Below are 18,166 nucleotides of genomic sequence, written 5' to 3' on the forward strand. Positions count from 1 at the left end.
ATTCTGGCAGGTGTGAGGTGATATCTCCTTGTGGTTTTAATTTGAATTTCTCTGATGAATATTGATGTTGAGTATCTTTTCATATGTCTATTAGCATCTGTATGTCCTCTTTGAAGAAGTGTCTATTCAGGTCTTTTGCCCAAAAGACAACCCACTGAATGGGAGAACATATTCGCCAATGATACATCTGGTAATGGGCAAATATCCAAAATTTATAAAGAATTTATAAAACTCAACACCAAAAAAACAACAACAAACAACCCAATTAAAAACAGGCCCCATTGATTTTAGAATAAAAACCACACTGCTCCATTGACTTGCATGGCCCTGCATGGGCTGGCTCCTGCCTGCCTCCTCTCGTTCCACTTCTTTCTCACTATACTTCAACCACATTGGCCATTTTCCTGGTTCATTCTGCCCTTTTTTCACCTCAGACTTTGCACTTGGTACTTCATCTCCCTGAAATGTTATTCCTTAAGCTTATCACATGGCTGGCTCTTTCTCATTTTCCAAGTATTACCTCAATTGTCACCTCTTGAAATTACATTTATCCTGAATATATTCTTAAAAACTTCCCCCAGTTATGCATTCTTTTTTCCTCTCTCCATGATGTTTATATCCTTTATAGCACTTAGCAAAATCTAAAATAATCTTTATTTACTAGTTTGCTTATATTAATGAACTATCTGTGTCATTACTGCCCACCTACCACCAGTAACTGTTTATAGCTAGAGTTCTATAAATACTTGCTGAATGAAAGTTATACTCTCCCACTATGAAGAACTGAATCCGTAGAAGTACCACTGTCTACGGGTTGAATGATCTATGAATAAAAAGTACTGTAGTTTTACACTTATGCTATGTACTATCTACTCACCTCTCAAGTACATAGCATTCTAAGCTCTCAAATGTTAAATCCTGCCAGAATTTAACTTCTCTTTAATATTTGTAAAAAATTTCACTTGGATGTTTATTGTTGACTAGAGGCCTGGCACATGAAATTCAGGCACGGGTAGGGTCCCTAGACCTGGCCTGCGATCAGGGCTGATCTTCCCCAGCTACCGGCAGCTGGCCCCGCCCCCTGCCGCTGCCGCCGCCAGTCTCCCTCTGTGTGTGGGGCAACCGGCAGGGTGATCGGAGCCTCGGCACTGCCTGCGTCCACCACCACCCACCCCCGGTTCCTGGTTCCCCATCGGGCGATTGGAGCCTGACAGCCCGGGGTTGGGGGAGGAACCGAGAAGTTGGCCAGCAAGCCCTGATCGGGCGATCGGGACCTGCGGGCTAGGGGCAGCTCCTGCATTGAGCATCTGCCTCCAGGTGGTCAGTGTGCGTCATAGACGACCGGTCGTTCCACCATCCAGTCGATTTGCATATTACACTTTTATATATATAGAAAGATATAGAGATATAGATATAGATATAGATATAGATATAGATATTTTGGGGAGAACTAATTTGAGATGGTAAATCCATTTAGTGACCTCCCTACTTAACAAGTCAATGATGCCATTATGTTTGTTTGCAATTACTTGTGAGGCTAATAAAGTAAATTTCTTGGCCTCAAGCACAAAGTGTTCAAATACCAAAAACCACTCTGGCAATATGGTGCAGCGCACAAAGCACAAGCATTCCAAGGAGGGTGTATAATTGGTGTTAACATTTTAATAATTATTTATTTGCAATGCTAGTTTCCATTTATATAAGTAACATCAAATTTTTAAATTTTAAACTTTCATTAAAAAATGTACTTAGTAAATAGAGGTGTAATGGAGATATTGTAAAAACCTTACAGGTGAAATGCAAATGATTAAGGTGTGGAAAATTCTGGATTAGATCACATAAAAAAAGTCTTTGTTGTCCTTTGTAGACCATTCAACTAGTCTATTGTGCCAGGCTCTGAGGGTACAGAATCATTAAGAACCTCACCTACTCTCAGGGCCCTGGTTGTCTCTAATATTTTTTATTTTACAAAAATAAGACTTTATTGGGAATGAGTTAACTGGAAGTCCAGTATTGTTATTACTCTGTATGGTAAGATCTAATAACGTTTAATAAATGTTTTGTCGTGATTTAAAAGGAACCTCTCTAAAAGCAAAGGAATTGAAAAGAATGATAAATTTCTATGTAATGTATAATTATTAAGTGGAAGATATTTTTTATTTAAAACTCCCAAGAAACATGTATCACAATAAGTGTTAATATTTTTATACCAGTGCCTTTTGTTGAAGGCACATCTATAAATCCTGTTTTAGAAGAACTTTCAAAATGAGCTTATGTATCAGAGAAGGAAATCTATCCTAACATGAGAAACTAATAAAATTGAGAGCAATTGAAAAAGAGGAACACCAAAAAGATCTGAGCAAAAACATGGATCATAAGATTGTTTGGTCTCTGAAAATGATTCCATAAAGGAAGCTAAACTGATCTGAGCTGTATGACTTTCGCTTTTCCTGGTTTAAAGCCATACTTTGAAAAGAAGAAGCTATTTGCACTGCAGTCCACCAAACCAATCTCAGCACACTAAAATGTAACTCTATTGCCTTCTGAGAAATAGTGACCCAACTAAAATATATCTGACACCAACAACGACACCATTAAACTCTTATCTATCCTTCAGACTCATATCTTGGGAGTCATGTTACTGCTCCTTTTTCTCCATCAACATATTCAGGTGATTTTGTTCCACAAATATTTACTGAGAATGTAGTTCTTGACATTTAGAGCAGGGAAAACACAAACACACTAGCAAGAGGTAAATAAATAATTACAATGTGATTCGAGTAATAATAAATTCCTGGGATTAACAATGATTTGGAGACTGGCATGATGATATTGAGGGTTAGGGCGAGGCACAAACTGTGTATCACTTCAATATGCCTTCTCTACTCTTCCCTGACAGAATCCCACATACCTGGGCCGGCAATGTCCATGTTAAACAACATACCTCGGCCTCCCTTGCAGCTGGCCAGTAGTGAGATTTCCAGGCAGGCTCTTCAAAGGAGCTGACTGAAGCTGCTAAATGCGCCCTTTTGAGTAATCCCCTACTGCGATTCTACTTGTCCAGAGTGGGAACAGACTGGAAGGAGTCTGGGGCACTGAGCATGTTGAAGTAGCCTTATAAGCCCTGGTCTGTCTCCTCTAACAGTTATTTTACAGAAGAGAAAAATAAATCATTTGTTTAAATCGCTCTTGTGTGGCTTTTCTGTTATAAGTGGTGAAGTCTCTTCTAGATATAAATGACAACTATCCAGATGACAGAGATGACTTTAATAAAGAAGCAATGCTTACCCAGGATTATGAAAGATGGATACAGTTTACCAAGCAAAGATGAAAGGAAAGGCATTCCAGTCATTTTTTTTTATTTTAAAGTCACTTGAACTATGGCAGGCTAAAGTGGAGAGGAAGGGATAATGAGAGGTAGTTAGAAAGTAAAATGAACAAGATATGGTGATGAACAAAATGTGGAGAAGTTAGGGACCAGGAGGAGACTAGGACGACTTTCAGTATCCCACTGTGCACGACTAGGTCAGTAGTTCTCCTAAGATTAAGAAAGAAAACGTGGGGATTCCAAGATGGCTGCATCTGGAATCTCCATCTGTTTGCTCCCAACTGGCCTCGCAGCTAAACTGCAGAGCAATTATCTTGAAAGACCAGAGAAGTGTAGCTGATCTGAAATATTGAGAACGGGAAACACGGGGAAATACAGGAACCTCCTCGCGCACGTACAATTGGGAAGTCCAAGGGATATTGTGGCAGCACAGGATTTCAGCTCTATGCAGGAATCTCCAATCGGGAGCAACAGAGCAAAGAAGGGGAGTCCACATAGCATCCAGCAGCGGGAATCAGTGAGGATCCGGTCCCCCTGAAAGACTTGGATGGCACCATCCCCGGCACAGAGTGATGTCTTCCTTGTAACATCAACCTGGGAAGTTCGCTCTGGTTAGGGACTGCTGGAGGGGCCACGAAGCAGCACTGGGGGACAGCGGAGGGGTCTGCTAGGTGCACCCAGCAGTGACTTTGATGGGACCTCTATTCTCTAGAAGGACCTTGAGCAGAAAGTTGTTCAGAGACTTAGACTGTGTGGTTTGGGAAAGAGGATTGGTCTTGCCCAACTTTTGTGCATGAGTGGCACCTCTCCCCCACTGCTAAACTGCTGGTTCTCTGTGCATCTCTGTGTTCCCAGGCAAAGGGGAAGGGCACGGGGCTGGAAATCTGTACCCACACTACTTGGTTTGATGGTTTGGAGGAGACAGCTATTTGGGAAGGTGGGAGCCTGGGAAGAGGCCCTGCCCAGCTGGTGCTGGCCATGCAGAGACTGGAGTGCCAAGTGGGGCTGATTTTTAAATTAATATTTATTGTTGAAAGTATTACAGATGTCCTTTTATTCCCCCATTGACCCCCTACTCCATGACACCATCCCAGCACCCAGGCCTTCACACTATTGTCTATTATTATATATGCATATAATCTTTCCCGCCCCCCACTCACCCCTTGCCTCTGAGATTTGTCAGTCTGTCACATCCTTCCAGGTATCTGGATCTGTTTTGTTCATTAGTTTATTTTGTTCGTTAGATTCCACATATAAGTGAGATCATGTGATACTTGTCTTTCTCTGCCTGACTTATTGCACTTAGCACAATACTCATCAGGTCCATCCACGCCGTTTCAAAGGTAAGAGATCCTTCTTTTTTACAGCTGCACTGCACTCCATTGTGTAAATGTAACACCTCTTTTTTATACACTCATCTACTGACGGGCACTTGGGCTGTTTTAAGATCTTGGCTATTATAAATAGTGCTGGTATGAACATAGGGGCGCTATATTATTTCCAATTGGTGTTTCGGGATTCTTAGGTTATATTCCTAGAAGTGGGATCATTGGGTCAAATGGCAGTCCCATTTTTAATTTGTTGAAGAAATTCCATACTGTTTTTCATAATGGCTGCACCACTCTGCATTCCAACCAGCTGTGTACTAGGGTTCCCTTTTCTCCACATCCTCACAGCACTTGTCATTTGTTGCTTTGTTGATGATAGCCATTCTGACAGGTGTGAGGTGATATCTCATTGTTGTTTTAATTCGCATCTCTGATAATTAGTGACTTTGAGTGTTTTTTCATATGTCTTTGGCCATCTGTGCACCCTCTTTGGAGAAATATCTATTTAGGTCCTTTGGTCATTTTTTAATGGGATTGTTTATCTTCCTTTTGTTAAGTTGTATGCCTTCCTTATATACTTTGGAAATTAAACGCTCATCAGATGTATCATTGGTAAATAAATCCTCCCAAACAATGAGTTCCTTTTCATTTTGTTGATGGTTTCTTTTGCTGTGCAGAAGCTTTTACTTTTAATGTAGTCCCATTTGTTTATTCTCCTTTGTTTCTCTTGCCCTAGGAGATGTATCAGCAAACATACTAGTATTGCTATGAGAAATGTCTGAGATTTGCTGCCTATGGTTTCTTCCAGATTTTTATGGTTTCACGACTTACATTTAAGTCCTTTATCCATTTTGAGTTTATTTTTGTATATGGTGTAAGTTGGTGGTTTAGTTTCATTTTTTTGCATGTACCTGTCCAATTTTCCCAATGCCATTTATTGACGAGACTGTCTTTACTCCACTGTCTGCTCTTGCCTCCTTTGTCAAACTGTCACTGTTCAAAGATGACATGATATTATAGATGAAAAACCCAAAGATTGCACACAAAAAACTACTAAATTTAGTATACGAATTTGGCAAAGTTGCAAGATACAAAATTAATATCCAGAAATCGGTGGCATTTTTATACACCAATAATAAACTCTCAGAAAGAAAAATTAAGAAAACAATTCCATTTACCATTGCAGCAACAAAAATAAATAAGGTATCTAGAAATAAACTTATCCAAGGCGGTAAAAGACCTGTACTTGGAAAACTAAGGGACACTAAAAAAAGAAACAGAGGAACATATAAACAAGTGGAAACATATACTGTGTTCATGGATCAGAAGCATTAACATCATTAAAATGTCCATACTACCCAAAGCAATCTATAGATTCAATGCAATCCCATTAACATACCATTAGCATATTTCACAGATCTAGAACAACTATTCCAAAAATTTAAATGGAATCAAAAAAGACCCCAAATAGCTGCAGCAGTTTGAGAAAGAACAAAGTAGGAGGTATCACAATACTGGATATGAAACTATACTTCAAAGCCATTGTAATCCAAAGATGCTGGTACTGTCATAAGAATGGGCATATAGACCAATGGAACAGAACAGAGAGAGCAGAAATCAACCCACTTATTTATGGTGAATTAATATTTGACAAAGGCAAGAGCATTCAATGGAATTAAAGTAGTCTTTCCAATAAATAAATGGTATTGGGAAAATAGGATAGAACTATGCAAAAAAAATGACCACCAACTTACACCATGTACAAGAGTAAACTCAAAATGGATAAAAGACTTAAACATAAGTCACGGAAACATAAAAATCCTAGAGGAAAACATAGGCAGCAAAATTTCAGGCATCTCTCGTAACAATATTTACCGATACATCTCTTAGAGCAAGGGAAACAAAAGAGAAAATAAGCAAGTGAGACTACATCAAAAAAAGCTTCTGCACAGCAAAAGAAACCATCAACAGAATGAAAAGGGAACTCAAGGCATGGGAGCATATATTTGCCAATGATACATCTGATAACAGTTTGATTTCCAAAATATATAAAGAACTCATACAACTTACAAAAGGAAGACAAACAATCCAATTAAAAAATGGACAATGGACCTAAATAGACTTAAACAGCCAAGAGGACATACAATGACTAAGAGACATGAAAAATGCTCAAAGTGCCCTCGCTGGTCTGGTTCAATGGATAGAGCATCGGTCTGCAGGCTGAAGGGTCCCAGGTTCGATTCCAGTCAAGGGCACATGACTGGGTTGTAGGCTCGATCCCCAGTGAGGGGCATGCAGGAGGCAGCCAATCGATGATTCTCTCTCATCACTGATGTTTCTATCTCTCTCTCCCTCTCCTTTCCTTTCTGAAATCAATAAAAATATATTTTAAACAATAAAAATAAAATAAAATTTTTAAAAAAAGCTCAGTCATTGATCATCAGAGAGATGCAAATTAAATCGACAATGAGGTACCACCTTACATGTGTCGGAATAGCTATCACCAATAAATCAGCAAATGACAAGTGCTGGTGAGGAAGTGGAGGAAAAGGAACCTTAGTATACCACTGATGGGAATGAAGACTGGAGTAGTCACTATGGAAAAGAGTACTGAGTTTCCTCAAAAAATTAAAAATGGAACTGCCACATGACCCAGTGATCCCACTTCTAGGATTATAACCTAAGAATCCTGAAACACCAATCAGCAGCATTATTTACCATAGCCACAATCTGGAAACAGCCCAAGTGCCCATCAGTAGAAAAGTGGATAAAAAAAGATGTGGTACATTTCACAATGGAATACTACACAGCTGTAAAAAAGAAGGAACTCTTACCCTTTGCAACAGCATGAATGGATCTGGAGAATACTATGCTAAGTGAAATAAGTCAGTCAGAGAAGGATAAGTATCACATGATCTCATTTATATGTGAAATCTAATGAACAAACTGATGAACAAAATAGGACTAGAGATATGAATACTTGGGACAAACAGATTTCAGTGAGGAGGGGCCTGAGTGTACAGGAAGAGATGAACCAAAGAACATATATGCATAGGCCATGGACACAGACAATGCTGTTGCAAAGGTCTGTGGGGGCACCCCGGGCTGGGTGGAAGGTGGCAAAAGGGGATAAAATGGGGATATCTGTAACAGTGTAAACAATTTTAAAAAAATAAAGAAAATGTGTGTGTGTGTGTGTGTGTGTGTGTGTGTTGGGGAGTGGGAGGGAGAGAAGAAAAAGGGAGGCTAAGAGTTAAGTTTTAATTCACAGAGTTCCAGGGCCTGGAAACTCTCAAATAAGATGAATAGACTCAGAAGCCAAGTCTGAGCATGAGAAATAATTCATGCATAATTATCAAAACTAACAGAATACATGGAAAAGCAGTGAAAAATGTTTCTCAACTTGGGTGGTGTCTGTGGGGCCAAAGGAGGTAAAACTGGCATTTGATAAAATAAGTTTTCACCCAGTGGTATCTGGTCTTCCTGGCCTCTGGAATTGGGGTAGCAGATGGGAAGAGAGTTACCTCTACAAGAGAACCACTTGAATAGGGTAGCAACCATTATGAGTGATATTCAAGAAGGAGGAAAAAGGCCATAAAGATGAGAGGGTGATATCAATGATTAATATTAAATCTCAAAGAAGAATAGATTTTTTTTATATTATGAAGATGATGGTCACCTGAAATAGCAATGGAGTATTAAAAAAGGAAGGGAAGAATAGAAGTAGGAAAAAATTAAAAAGGGAGCAAGGTAGGAAGGAGGAAAGGGGAGAGGAGAAGGAAAAGAATAAAGAGAAGACATTGCTAGAAGTACTGGGGAATGGGAATTAAACAGGTTCAGGGAGGCAGAGCTGAAAGAGAAGTGCCTTCAGGAAAGTAGAAAATGGCAGTTAGGGAAATGCGATGGAGTGAGAATTTTAAAATGGAATGAGTGCCTACTTTCTGCCAAGCTAAGAGCATTACATAATATGGGGTAAATCCTCCTGTCAGGTACAAATTAATACTCTATTTTACAGATAAGGAAATTGAGGTTCCAGATTAAATAACTTTTCCAAAGTCCTGCTATCAGTGAGGTAAGCTGAACTCATGTCTGTATGGCTGTTATGGACACTTGCTTTTGATTACATTTTATTAAATTTATTACATCACCTTTTAAAATTGAATTTATTGGGTGGCATTGATTAATAAAATTATAAAGGTTTTAGGGGTACATTTTTATAATATTGTATTGTATGTTCACGACCCCAAGTCAAGTCTCCTTCCCTCACCATTTATCCTCTTTATTCTCTCCTACCTCTCCCCATCCCTTTTCCTTTGGTAATCACCACGCTGTTGTTTGTCTATACATCACCTTTTATTACCTTACTCTTTTTTTAAATCCTCACCAGAGGATATTTTTTCCATTGATATTTTTAGAGAGTGGAGAGGAGGGAGGAGGGGGGAGACAGAAAGAGAGAGAGAGAGAGAAACATTGATGTGAGAGACACATAGATTGGTTGCCTCCCACATGAGCTCCAGGGACAGAGATCAAGCCTGCAACCGAGCTATGTGCTCTTGACCGGGAATTGAACCCAAGACCCTTTGGTCCGTGAGCTGATGCTCTAACCACTGGGCAATACAGCCAGGGCTATTCCTCACCCTTTTAGTCTAATTAGTCTATCCTCCTCAAAAAATTTCATTTTCATTCTATGTTTATCCATTATTTCTGAGTGAAATACTTTCCCCTCAATATAGTACCTAATCCAGACCCCTGAGCCTCTGAATAAATGCTCTTCAAAATTCATCTCATACCCTCTAAGAAAACAACAATAACTCCACATGACTTAGTTCAGTCTTTTACCAGATATCCCTTAATACTCAACTGCATTAGTCTTTATTTGTTACATGTTCCTATTCAGGATCTTTACTTTGAGGGCATGTCGTTCCAACTAGTTTACTTTGAGGACAGGAACGATTTGTAATATTTTCTCTTTATTCCTTCATTACACCTAGGTAAACTCTACTATACCAAGCACAGAGTGAATGAACACTATGGTTCATAAGTAACAGATGGATACAAACACACACATTTAAAAAGCACATATTTATATTATATACATATTTTCCTAAATGCATGAAGTACTTTTAATAAAGGTATAAAAAGAAGCAAAATCACAAAATATAAACGAAACAAAGTACAACCAAAGAGCTATATGATTTAAAAAGCAGGTAATCTATGCCCTAGTCAGGTTGGCTCAGTGGATAGAGCATCAGCCTGTGGACCAAACAGTCCGGTTCGATTCTAGTCAAGGGCACATACCTTGGTTGCAGGTTCCAGCTCGGCCCGGGCCCTGGTTGGGCCTTGTGCAGGAGGCAACCAATCGATGTGTTGCTCTCACATCGATGTTTCTCTCTGTCTTTCCCTCTCTCTTCTACTCTCCCTAAACAAATCAATGGAAAAAAATGCTCGAGTGAGGACTAACAAAAAATCCTATATAAGACTAATATGCAAATTGTCCCCTCGGGAGTTCGACCAGTAGTTCAATCGCTCGCTATGACGTGCACTGACCAACAGGGTGCGGCGTAGAACATGGTGGGAGACCAGTAGCAGCGGTGGGGTGCTGAGGGAGAGAGGGAAGGAGGAGGCAAGGAGGCAAGGAGGCAGGGAGGCAGGGAGGGAGGGAACCTGATTGGCCCTGATCACTGGCCAGGCCTAGGGACCCTACCTATACACGAATTTTGTGCACTGGGCCTCTAGTAAATAAATAAATAAATAAATAAATAAATAAAAATAAAAAGCAGGTAATCCATATATAAAGATTGACGTATACAGTCATTAAAGGTGAGAAAGAATACTACTAAAAAAAAAATTAGTCTCGGATTCAAAGAAAACTGTATTTTTCTGTTTATAAACATAATTCAAGGCCAAAATAATAAAGAACTTCTTTTTCATTCCATAATAAATGAAGCTACTACCCCCTCTACCTTTCTTCAGGCCTTATCTTTTATGAAATTGTTTTCAGAATAACTGTAAGAACAAACGCGCCTAGGTTATTATAGCCATAAAATATTTTCGCTATATAAAAACAACTAAACAGTTTCTATACACGACAAATGTTTACTAGTTTTGTGTAAGCATTCACAATGTATACCATAGGTGGTATGCATCTTTCTTCTTGTGTCTTGCTCACCAATGGCATTTATATTTACATGTACTTGTTCAGTAATAAGATTGTGACTACAAAAATAAGACATAAAATCTATATGCTAAAGTTCACCTAAAGTGAACATTTGTTTTCAGCTTCAACTTGCTGTGAGGCAAACCAGAAATGAGTATTAACTAAAGTATCTATGTAGAAGATGCATTACATTAAAAAGAGCACCATATTTATACCAGTTTCAGAAATATTGCATATACCTGTCTACTTAGTAATTTCAATCTTTTACTAATACAAGCGCTGCTGCAGCAAAAAAGAACCTTTTTAAAAAGTTTATTTAGTCTATTGTTTCCCACTTTTGCCACCTAAGCCAGTTGTGCACTACCTATTGACATCACTGGATAGGTGAGTACCATCTATTAACACTGATTCAAATGATTCTCTTCTTCATTCTAATTTGACTACCAAAACTCTTATCAACACAGTAGTCTTATGTTTATTTTACCACAGAAACAATCTCAATATGATTTATCAGGAAACTAAACACCCTACCTTAAGAAGAAAAAGATTACTAAAAGAAAGCTAAACAAACAGAAAGTCTAAGACAGGGGTGGGCAAACTTTTTGACTCGAGGGCCACAATGGGTTCTTAAACTGGACCAGAGGGCTGGAACAAAAGCATGGATGGAGTGTTTGTGTGAACTAATATAAATTCAAAGTAAACATCATTACATAAAAGGGTACGGTCTTTTTTTTTTTTAGTTTTATTCATTTCAAACAGGCCGGATCCGGCCCGCGGGCCATAGTTTGCCCATGGCTGGTCTAACATCAGATACAATTTGAAAGCAATAAAGATTTGGCTAAAATGTAAGGATCTTGACCTGTTAACTAACACTATGGGACACTACAGGAATCTTTTCCACAAAGAAACCAAACAGATTCTGAACTCTCAAATTAAATGTTTTAGTCTGCTCTTCCTTTTACATTTAAGGGAATAAAATTTAAAGTGACCACAATTCAAGTATTTATGGCATAGCATGCACATTAATTTTACTTACCAAATCATATATCTGGTTCGCCAACTGTACCTTCTCATCTGCATCTTCCAAAGCTTTATAGTAATCCTAAATAAAAACATTTGCATTTCAAGAATAAATTAGTATCTTAAAATATGTGTATCTAGAACATATAACCACATTTTCATTCTCATTCCTTGTTATCACTGTCAGTCATCCTAAATAAGCAATAAAAACCCAGTTAAGAAAAGGGTGTAGATGAGGTAGAATTAGAAATTATGCACAATGGCCAAGAATTAGAGAAAGATGTTCAGAATTCCTAGAAAAGATATAAATAAAAATAAATACTATTCCAAGTCTAGCCTCTATACTAATGAAAGTTATATGCGGTAATGACTAGATCTTTCCCTTTAAAATTTCTTTTAAAGTTAAGATTTATCTAATTTGTAAATAACATTTAAAGTCTCTAGTTTTAAAACATGTTTTTTATAAAAGTACAACTACTGAAAAAATGCTAACCTGAATGTCTCTATTTTCCAATTGCTGTATAACTCTCATTTTAAGTTAGGTATCAATTCACACAGCTCAACCTATACTGTAGATTTCTCCTCAGCAGAAAGCAAATTATTGTTTAAGAAAATAAATTCTATGAATGTCCCTGGAGTATCAGACTTCTCAGCGTATATGCAAGCTGCACTACACCAAAAACTTACCTTAACAGATTAAAGGGATAATGAATGGCTTTGGTATGTATATATGTGATGTCTATATTCACACACACCTAAGCCTCCAGGTATACTCTAAGCCAGGACCAATTCTGTCATAAATTCTAAATTCTTGTTCTCCTAACAGAAATAATCTTCCCCCCATGCGGTAAAATAAATGACACCACTACTCTAAATTTGTGGTTTTCAAATTTAGTAGCTGATCCTTAAACAATTCTATGTGGGTTGGAGTTGGGGGAGTCATTATTACTCAGAGATATTAAAGGACCTGTCCGATGTCACAGAGCTAAACGGCAGAGTCATCACCAAAGCCAGGTGTCGGAAGCAGTTCTGTCAATGTATCTCAAACAAACTAAATAATACCCTTAAAGCAAACCTTGCAGGAAGAGTTGATATCCATTCTAATCTGAAAGACATAAGAACTCAAAGAAATCTTTATTTCTAGGCCTAGTTCATGTATGAATTTAGAGTTTTAAACTAAAATACTTTTAAAGAATCCTTCTCAGCTCTTAAGATTCTGTTCTTCTGTGATAACACCAACTTAGGTGCCTAGTAATATAAAAAATATGCTTCAAGTTCTGCTAATTAAAAGTGTACTTTTTTATGGCTCTTCACTCTCTAATAAAAGTCACTAATTACTGAAACAACTTTTAAATAAATTACCAAAATGCTTCAATGAAGCTCTAAAACACAACAAATTACTTAAATCCTCAGAAGCCATTGGGAACGTTCCCTCATTTTGATATCCAGAAAACTATTTATTTTTAAAATATCTTTCTCAGAGAGTCCCAGTCTTAACCGACAAATCACCCAGAGTGCTGAACGTACTTTTTTGATGGATGCCATTTGTTCTTCTCTCCACTCTGGTTTATTTTTCTTTGCATTCATAAAGAATTCACTGACTCTTTGCTCTAGTTGATCCATTGCATCTATGACATAACAAAAACATTTCATATTTAGACGACCAAGTTCATACACTGAATATACATGCTTTGACTGGGGGAAAGAAACCAATATCTGACAATGTACACTCCTTCACTGGGTCACTAACTTTAAATATGGCATGCTTTAATTCTGTAAATATAGAATGCCTTAATTACCTTAGTAAAAAACAAAGTTACAATCTTCCCTACTAATAATTTACTTTTGTTGTTACTTCATAACTTTTGCCAATAGTCAATGTAGTCAACAATACAGATAGGCTCTATACTGTAGTTTCTGAATAGTACAGTCTTGGGTCAAAAGGTAATGGTATTAAATCAGCCAAATGTGTCAAAACACAATGTCGTATTGTAAGTACCACTGGGAAATGGACACATTCTTTTAATAAGAAAAAATTATAAAAATGATTTTAACCTCTTGCTATATGGTCTTAAACACAAGATCATCTCCTATCTATGATTAAAAGCAGTAGGTACAATCATTTATCACTTAATATAGTATATTATTTATTCTAGATACATTTTTTTCCTAAATGTGTGCCAAGAATAGTCATTCCATGGTTGCTAAAAGAAGAAAAATAAATAAAAGGGATTCTGTTGCCAAATAAATTAAGGAAAAGATTTTTACTATATCCTTCTTTAGGAGATTTTCAGTGAAATAATAGCTCTTTAAAGATTCTGAGAAGTCTTACAGTTAATTTTTAAGAGAATTTTCCTATGTTTAAATAAGCATTTCCAAACTTATTTGCTAAAGAAGTCTTTTTTGTTAATCCATACCTATTAACTTTAGAAAATTCTAATTATTATAAAAAATATAAGTTTAAAACCTCTAGTTTATATAACCTAAGTCCAAATTGCAAGAGAATTTTAAATTTGTAATAATAAAAAAGCATAAAATAAGTTACTTCTTATTGAATGCCTACTTTCTATCAGGCACTGTATGTTCTAATTTATCTATATTATTTTAATTCCCAGATGATTCTCATTTTGTAGAGGAAAAACCCTCAGAAGTGGTAATGAGGCCAAGGTCAATGAGAAGTCAGTAAAGCCCAAAAATGAACTCGGATCTGAATGAACTTCAAAATCTGTGCTCAAACCTATTGGTAACTACTACTTTAGCGAAATTTTAACATTTCAACTACATTGAAGTTACAAGGAACTTTGTGAGCTGGAGAAACACACAATTCAGACTTCCACACCACAATATACTGAATAAAAGGTGCCTTTCACATCGTATCACCTCCTATTACGTGCCACATGAAACTGACAACAGACTGAGAAAAGTATATTCCTGAACAATGGGTATGGAAATGTGTGTGCTGCTGGTGGGGCAGAGAAGCAAGGGAAGAAAAGAACAGGTTCTTAGCTACCTCAAGACTCCCACACTCTGCAATGTCTGGTTCTCTGGTCTCTTTTCATGGTACTTCCTTCCTCCCTATCAGACCCCACACCCCAGATCTTCCTCCACCCCCACTTTTCTAAGAAAACCTGGCAGCAGGAGAAACGTTTTATGTACAGCTTAAACACAGCTGGAATAAATGGGATCAAAATGTATTTTCTGCAGATATACTCCCACAAAGGCCAGCCATTCATATCATTTAAGTAATTTAAGAGTATCATCATTTCTCCAAACAAGGGCGTGACACAAGGCCAAAAGGTACACTCAATTGTTCACTTTCATTATGTACCATATAATTTCATATTCTTTTTTTTTTAAGTAGAGCATTTTTTAAAAATATATTTTATTGATTTTTCACAGAGAGGAAGGGAGAGGGATAGAGAGTTGGAAACATCAATGAGAGAGAAACATCGATCAGCTGCCTCCTGCACACCCCCTACTGGGGATGTGCCCACAACCAAGGTACATGCCCTTAGCCGGAATCAAACCTGGGACCTTTCAGTCCGCAGGCTGACGCTCCATCCACTGAGCCAAACCGATTAGGGCAAGTAGAGCATTTTTAAAAATATATTTTTATTGATTTCAGAGAGGAAGGGAGAGGGAGAGAGAGCTCGAAACATCAATGATGAGAGAGAATCATTGATCAGCTGCCTCCTGCACACACCCCACCGGGTTCTGAGCCTGCAACCTGGGCATGTGCCCTTGGCCAGAATCGAACCTGGGACCCTTTAGTCCATAAGCCAATGCTCTATCCACTGAGCCAAACCAGCTATGGCTAATTTCACATTCTTAATTTTTAATATAGTATCTATACAAAATAGTAAACAGCTATATTACATTCACTTCACAAAGGATTGTGAGGTTCTTTCAAAACATGAGCAACATAAATTTGGTAATCATCACTGTTTCCTTGTTGTTTTTGTTTTTTAAATATGTTTTTATTGATTTCAGAGAGAGGAAGGGAGTGGGTGAGAGATAGAAACATCAATGAGAATCACTGATGGGCTGCCTCCTGCACGCCCCCACCAGATCGAGCCCACAACCCGGGCATGTGCCCTGACCAGCAATAGAACCGTGACCTCCCGGTTCATGGGTCAATGTTCACCCACTGAGTCACACTGGCCGGTTTTTCCTTGTTTTAAGTGTAATTTTGCTCAATGGATTGACCTTCTTATCTCCAGAGCACTGATTCTTTACCTTCTCTGAATCCTGAACAATTTTAAGAAACTGCACAGAAAAAAAAAAAAAAAAGGATCGTATAAACCAAATACTGCCCTATGAAAGAGTAAGGTTAATTTTGGGAAAAAGTCACAGGATTACCAACTATCACTGATATAAGAAGGGGAGTCAAAAATTTTATTATGGCATACAAGAAGCTTTACAGTAAAATCTTATTCCCCTCGCTCATTCTGATTAACAAAATACCACGCTGTTGACAACTGAGAATACATTCTATCATGTGCAACTTTTCAAATGTGACATCCCAAGGGTCTCTAAAAAACTGCATGCAACCCATACTTCTATTTTCTGCTCTTGAAAAAATTTTAATAGATGAACTTCAGCAAAAGCATTAATGCTAAAATATATGTTCAATACCTAAAGGCTCAGAGTCAGAATGTTGACATTCATGCCGCTGTGCATGAAAACATCTACCTACGGTCTCAACTAAGGTACAGGCACGTTGGCTGCACAGTCCAAAATCCGAGAAAGGAACACAGACGCGTTCCAGTATCTCCTCTTGTCAACGCCAGGAGGAAAGTGGAGGGAGGCAAGGTTTGGCATTGAATTCTTTTGGACAATTCCTATGTGCGAATCAGCCAGAGAGTCAGAGAGCAGAGGCGCTGGGGTCGATAGCGACTAAGTCCGGCACTGAACGTGCGCGGCGAACAAGAGCAAACGCGCCCACTTACTCTGCACCTGCAGGTCCATCTCGCGCATCTCCGTGAAGCGGTCCCGCAGGTCCATGGGAAGCTGCTCAATCACTGTCAAAGGAAGAGTCCGTCAGAGGGGCGGGGCCAACGGCGAAAGTACGTGCCTGCGTCACTGCGTGCGTGCGTGCGTGCGTGCGTGCGTGCGTCGGTGGGGTGGGGGTCGAGGGAGCCGGCAACCCTGAGCGAGGCTGCCAGTTACCGTGAGAAAGAAACATCCCCCGCCTCCCCCTCCCTCCCCGCCATCCCGCCGGCCCGGCCACTCGCGCTCTCGCCCGCCCGCGGGTCCCACGGACGGCCCCGGCCAGCGCCGCCCACTCACTTTCTAGATAGTCCTCTAGGTACAACATCGCGGCCTTGAGCGCTTGGGGGACGAGGGGATCCAGGGGTTTATTTGTGTCACTCGCTGTCGCCGGAGTTTTGTCCCTTCCAATATGGCGCCTCCGCTAGCAGCGCCCGCTCGGCTTCGGTGGGAAAAAAAAAAGAAAAGGGGAAAAAAAAAAACCACTTTGGCGCCTGACGGCGCTTGCCTCACTGCCGCCCGGGGCTGTCATTGGCTGGCTGGGGCGGTGACGTAGGCCGGCCGTGCCTGTGCCCGCGCCGTTGTGGGAATTGTAGTTTCCTTCCCTCGGCAGCGAGCTAACCCGCTGGCAGTTCTTCACACGGAAACTACAAATACCAGGCGCCATGGCGAGGGCTGCGCAACAGAGTCCCAACTGCGGTGCCTGTGTTTATTTGTTGCTTTTTGCACCGGGATGGACGGGAGTTGTTTGCGGCTGCCTAGCGCCGCTAGGAACAACTTTTCCGCTGTCCCTGCCGCTGCGACGGCCCCGCTGCGTGTGAGCCGAGGGCCTTGAGGAGCGCGGGGGGAGCAGCGGAGGTTCCAGCGCTAGAACCCCGCAAGGTCGGGCAGGCGGGGCTCTTCGGTAAAACAGAACTCGCTGCTGGAACCCAGCCTCCGTGTCCGCTCCCCAAAATGTAAACAGGACGTCTCATGGGCTTCCATGTCACTCAAAGAGTTTATTTTAAATATGGGGTGACTGTTTCCCATATTAAAAAGGATGCACAAATAGTTCTCAGTAGTTTCTCAGCTATTCCATTTTGCGGTCCGTCTCGTCGTCATTCTAATGAAATGGATCTATACGTACAGTCTACACCCGCAAAAAAAAAAAAAATTATATATATATATAATCTCAAGCAGAAATAACGGACGGAGCCTTCAGTCTAATGGGCTGTGCTTGGAATAACTTTATGCTGAGCCAATAGCCTGTATTGGACGTCTGTAGTCCTGTGCGTTGTCTTTTTGGATGTTTTGACACCACTTCTCAAATGTTCATCCGTGATAGTCCTTCACGGATCAGTTTTC

At 39.5% G+C, this 18,166-nt stretch overlaps 1 protein-coding gene across 5 annotated transcripts in view; it reads right to left on the reverse strand.

Moving 5' to 3' along the window:
- Window positions 1-17,299, reverse strand: part of ING3 (inhibitor of growth family member 3) — a 33,490-nt gene extending 16,191 nt beyond the window's left edge. The window contains exons 1-5 of one of the 5 annotated variants that reach the window (XM_006098699.3): window positions 17,123-17,299; window positions 16,783-16,854; window positions 13,361-13,461; window positions 11,850-11,915; window positions 5,611-5,649 (exon numbers count right to left, since the gene is read on the reverse strand). In XM_006098699.3, coding sequence (XP_006098761.1) covers window positions 5,647-5,649; window positions 11,850-11,915; window positions 13,361-13,461; window positions 16,783-16,854; window positions 17,123-17,150 — 270 coding nt within the window. In that variant the 5' untranslated portion in view covers window positions 17,151-17,299 and the 3' untranslated portion in view covers window positions 5,611-5,646. Of the gene's footprint in view, window positions 1-5,610; window positions 5,650-11,849; window positions 11,916-13,360; window positions 13,462-16,782; window positions 16,855-17,122 lie in introns of those variants that run through there. The other 4 variants (XR_002831654.1, XR_002831655.1, XM_023762398.1 and 1 more) reach the window with 4 other exon arrangements.
- Between the last annotated feature and the right edge of the window lie 867 nt (window positions 17,300-18,166).

The sequence above is a fragment of the Myotis lucifugus genome, unplaced genomic scaffold (assembly GCF_000147115.1).
Source record: "Myotis lucifugus unplaced genomic scaffold, Myoluc2.0 scaffold_245, whole genome shotgun sequence".
Lineage (NCBI taxonomy): Eukaryota > Metazoa > Chordata > Mammalia > Chiroptera > Vespertilionidae > Myotis > Myotis lucifugus.